The sequence below is a fragment of the Malania oleifera genome, chromosome 9 (genome assembly GCF_029873635.1).
Source record: "Malania oleifera isolate guangnan ecotype guangnan chromosome 9, ASM2987363v1, whole genome shotgun sequence".
Classification (NCBI taxonomy): domain Eukaryota; kingdom Viridiplantae; phylum Streptophyta; class Magnoliopsida; order Santalales; family Ximeniaceae; genus Malania; species Malania oleifera.
The window spans coordinates 22772083-22776141 of record NC_080425.1 but is presented as its reverse complement, the minus strand read 5'-3'; the positions used below and the strand labels follow the sequence as shown (position 1 = coordinate 22776141).

Genomic DNA, 4059 nt, shown 5'->3' with positions numbered 1-4059 from the left:
TTAACTTATTTTCCTCAAAACCTAATTTTGTTAAAAAAAGAAATGAAATCTTGCCTTGTACTAAAGTTTGGAATAAAAACTTTGCACATGAATTTTGTATAAATTTAAACAAAATATCATATCATAAATTTGTATAAATTGAAATAAATATAATATAAAATTATATTAGTTTTTTCAAAAAAAAAAAAAAAAAAATCAGCCAAATTGAAATTCAAAAGATAAATGTGCGTTACCAAACACAGCATAACTTCACCCACTTGCAGCCGGTTTCCTTACCTTCCTTCTAACTGATAAAAGAATCTTCGCGTTTCTCTCCATTTTCATTTGCCGGAAAGTTTCTCATTTAAATCTTTTCCGCACCTCATTGAACAGAAAATTTTTCAGCAAGTGATTTCAAACACACAAGCCATGAACGTAGAGGAAGAAGTTGGGCGGCTCAAAGAAGAAATCAAGCGGCTTGGCAAGATCCAACAAGATGGTTCTTACAAGGTATATATTCATCTGACCAACAAACCCTCAAATCTTTGTAGATCTAATTCAACACTTATTTACTAGGGGAAAAATATCAACTCTTCTCCTACGATGGCATTCTCTGTTTTTATCCAAATTTGTCATGTTCCTTTCGATGTTTGAACAAGATATTTGCCGTACGTAGGCTGAAGTTCGTAGAATTTAAAAATGCGATGCTTAAATAATGTCGTGTAGATCTTGATAGTGGAATTGTGTCAATGGCGGATCTGTAATGCTCCCGTGATTTCTGGGTATTTATCGGATGATATTTGTTGTTTTCTTTGCTCATGGGTGTGGTAGGAAGTTTGTTCTTGATCCAGTGCAGAGTTTTTTTTTTTAGCGTTTATTTAATTGATCATTCGTAGTTAAATTCTTAGTTCTTGGACAATGAGCTGAATCTTTAACCCAAAGACTTAATTCTTTATGTTAGTGTGGTTTTTCATTTGACATTCTGGGAAATGCTGCTGTTAATTGAGTTTATATTTGTGAGCACAGGTGTGTGCAAGTGTGGCATTCTAGCAAGTTGCTATACCATCTACTAATTTTTTATTTTTTTCTTTATTTCCCATCTTATGTGGTCTGAAGTATTTATGCAATATTATAAAGTGAATGTTAATATAATTTTTTCCCTACAAATAGCCGTTTGGATTGTAGCTTCAGTTAATACAGTTGAATTAGATCACTGTGCTGGTATTTTGTTTGTATTTGGAATGGCTGTGCACGTGTCTGTGTGTGTGTAAATTGATCAATAATAGCCAACTATATTGCTGTTGGTTAACTAGGTTTGGTTTGGGGTGCCCCACTTTTTAGAGGGGTGATGCCATTGTTTGTCTTTGTTTTGGTATGCTTGTGTCATCAGACCCTTCAGAGCCGCTTCTGCATGTTTATGAAGCTAATAAATTTATCCTATTTTACTGTAATAAGCACAAAAGGGGGTAAAAGGGAACAGCTTATATTAAAACATGAGTATGGGTTATGGCACTTCATTTTGGGAAAGAAATTCGCGAGACACGATTGTTTCATGCCTCGAGGCCTCTTAGGTTGTAAATGGTTGGAGAGGAGGTATGGAACATATAGAGATCCAATCAAACAGTAAGACAATTGCTTCATACATTGTGACAGATCAATTAAGGGTTATAACAATACCTTTCACAATAGGTTTGATTTGTAGACTTGAATGAGGTAGGAATGGACTAGAATGAAAATATAAATAAAAAGTGTGACGAAATCTAGCGATAAACTTGATTCCATGCATGCCAATTTCATTCCATTCCTATGTACACATCTAGTTAGAAGATTTGAATGATGAAACCTAATACTGAAAATTGAGAATGAGCCGAATGAAAAAAGTTGAAGTTTGGATTAACTAAAATACTATTCTCTAAAGATTGATTCATGCACATTTTTATGTGCTAAAAGTCTACAACCAGGCTAATTTATGTGTATTGCACGAGAATTTTGATGCATAAGAAAATGAGCTGACAAATGACGCAAATTAAGTCGTTATTGAAGTTTGTCCTAGTAGGTTAGAAATCTGAATTCAAAAATAAATAAAAACATAGGTTATGAATACTTGTTCAAATGTGCAATGAATTAATTTATAGCAAGAGACTTGTTATAGGATAATAAAAGTTTATTTATGAGTGATTAGTTTTATTATCTTATAGCTGGATCAGATGAAGTTTTAGCATTTAATTTTCATCATGAATTCAAATGAAAATTTATCCTTGTTTCTATGGAATTGAGAGTTGTTAAAGGGATCACATCTACTCAAGTGAAAATATTGTTGCACTTAAAATTTTCAGCATAAGAAATTAAGTTAATTGTTACCCAAAGATTAGGTACATCAAATCTTATTTAGAATTAAATTAGTTTTATTATCTCGAGGTGAATATGGATTTTTAGGTCCACTTGGTGGTACTCCAGTCCAGCCTCTGAACATAGCTTTACTTTATTCATAGTATAGTTGTATATTCATTCAGGATTGATTTTTTCTTTTTTTCATGCTTCCATGTTGATTAGAGTCGGCCTCGAAAGGATTTTCATAAAATTCAATAGAAAGTTAGTCTAATTCGTACTTCTATATGAACTATGTATGTAGTGTAAATGCAAAATATTTACCTAGTTATGGTCTTAGTTGAAAAGAGAAAACTTTGTTGATTATTTAGTTCATTAATCTGTGTTCCTATGCATTTCCCTTCCAAAGAACTTGATTGAGCTAAGAAATATTGCCAAGCACCTTTTAATTTTAAATTTTTTATACTTGACCCCCCCAAAATTTTTCCATGAGGCCTATGTGGCTCAATTTCAAGGATAGAGTGGGTCACAGGGATGAAGGATTGATATCTTTTAGCTTTGCTTTAATGCAGAAGCTTTTCATCTTTTTATTTTATTTTTGTTCTTTACTTTGGAATTAGATTTATGGAAACTGTATAAGTATTGCACCTACCATCCTTAACTCGCGACTTGACCATGAGATAGAGAGGTTCAATTGCACGAGCATATCGAATGGTGGATGGATTGCGTAGAGCCTCATATTGCAGTCATGTCCTGTGGAGTATGTTACAATACAGCATTATTTCCCAAACCAGAGCTCGACAAGGCCTAGGCCTGCTCTTGAACCTGTTTACATGAAATTCATCTTTATTTATCTTTTTAAATGTTTGTATTGAATGTTTTAGGTTTTTCTGCCTCCAGACTAGGGTATCCAATTTTTTTTCCTCCTAAAAATTTATTTTCTGCTGAAAGGTCACATTCGGTGTGCTGTTCAATGATGATAAATGTGCAAATATATTCGAAGCCTTGGTTGGCACATTGAGAGCAGCAAAGAAAAGAAAAGTTGTCGCATATGATGGTGAGCTACTGCTTCAGGGAGTTCATGATAATGTGGAAATCACCCTCAAACCCTCTCCCACAGCAGAGGCTGTGGGAAGTGCTTCTGTTGTAAAGAAATAATGTGTTGTTTGCTGCCATTACACACTGCTGCCTTTTGGGATAAGTGTACTAATATCCTCATCTGATGCCCATTCCGTGTTTGACTATAAATGAACCATTCAGTATTGTTTGCTTCCCTTCAATATTTGACTTTCTATGTTGTTTTTTGCTTGGAATTTATGTTTTATCACTTGCCACAAAATTTTGGGATGGTCCATCTTGGTGCATCCATTGCCTGAGGGAAGATAGATGCCCTTCAACAAATCAATTGATTAGGGGAATTATCTTTCAATCCATGCACCTGTGCTCTTTTTGTGTGAGCCTTTTTCATGCGGAGACATGCGGTTTGTCTGCCTGTGAATACATTACATGGTTTTCAGCAATTGATTAATGGAAAATGGATCTTTTCTGACGAGGAACACCAGATCATATGTTTCCTAACGCAAATCCAATCCAAATAACACAATGGTAACATATCATTACAGAAACATTACACTTGGGTTAAAAAGTAATAAGAGTTGGGGCAGTCAACACCAAAATGAAGAGTTTGGCCCCAAAAACAAAAGTTGCCTCAGATAACTAAATCATAGTTCCCTAATGCAAATCCAATCCAAA

General features: G+C 34.2%; 1 protein-coding gene across 1 annotated transcript; it reads left to right on the top strand.

Annotated features, from left to right (window-relative positions):
- Positions 1–238: 238 nt before the first annotated feature.
- Positions 239–3587, top strand: LOC131163766 (costars family protein). The gene is made up of 2 exons (XM_058120505.1): positions 239–489; positions 3259–3587. The coding sequence occupies exons 1-2, from the start codon at positions 409–411 to the stop codon at positions 3463–3465; spliced, it is 288 nt and encodes a 95-aa protein (XP_057976488.1). The 5' UTR covers positions 239–408; the 3' UTR covers positions 3466–3587.
- The last annotated feature ends 472 nt before the right edge of the window (positions 3588–4059 follow it).

Bases quoted from the DNA above. Each gene is read 5' to 3' on its own strand.
- LOC131163766 (XM_058120505.1), top strand. From the start codon at position 409: ATGAACGTAGAGGAAGAAGTTGGGCGGCTCAAAGAAGAAATCAAGCGG. The intron at 490-3,258 runs GTATATATTCAT...TTCTGCTGAAAG, and splicing joins AACAAGATGGTTCTTACAAG to GTCACATTCGGTGTGCTGTT.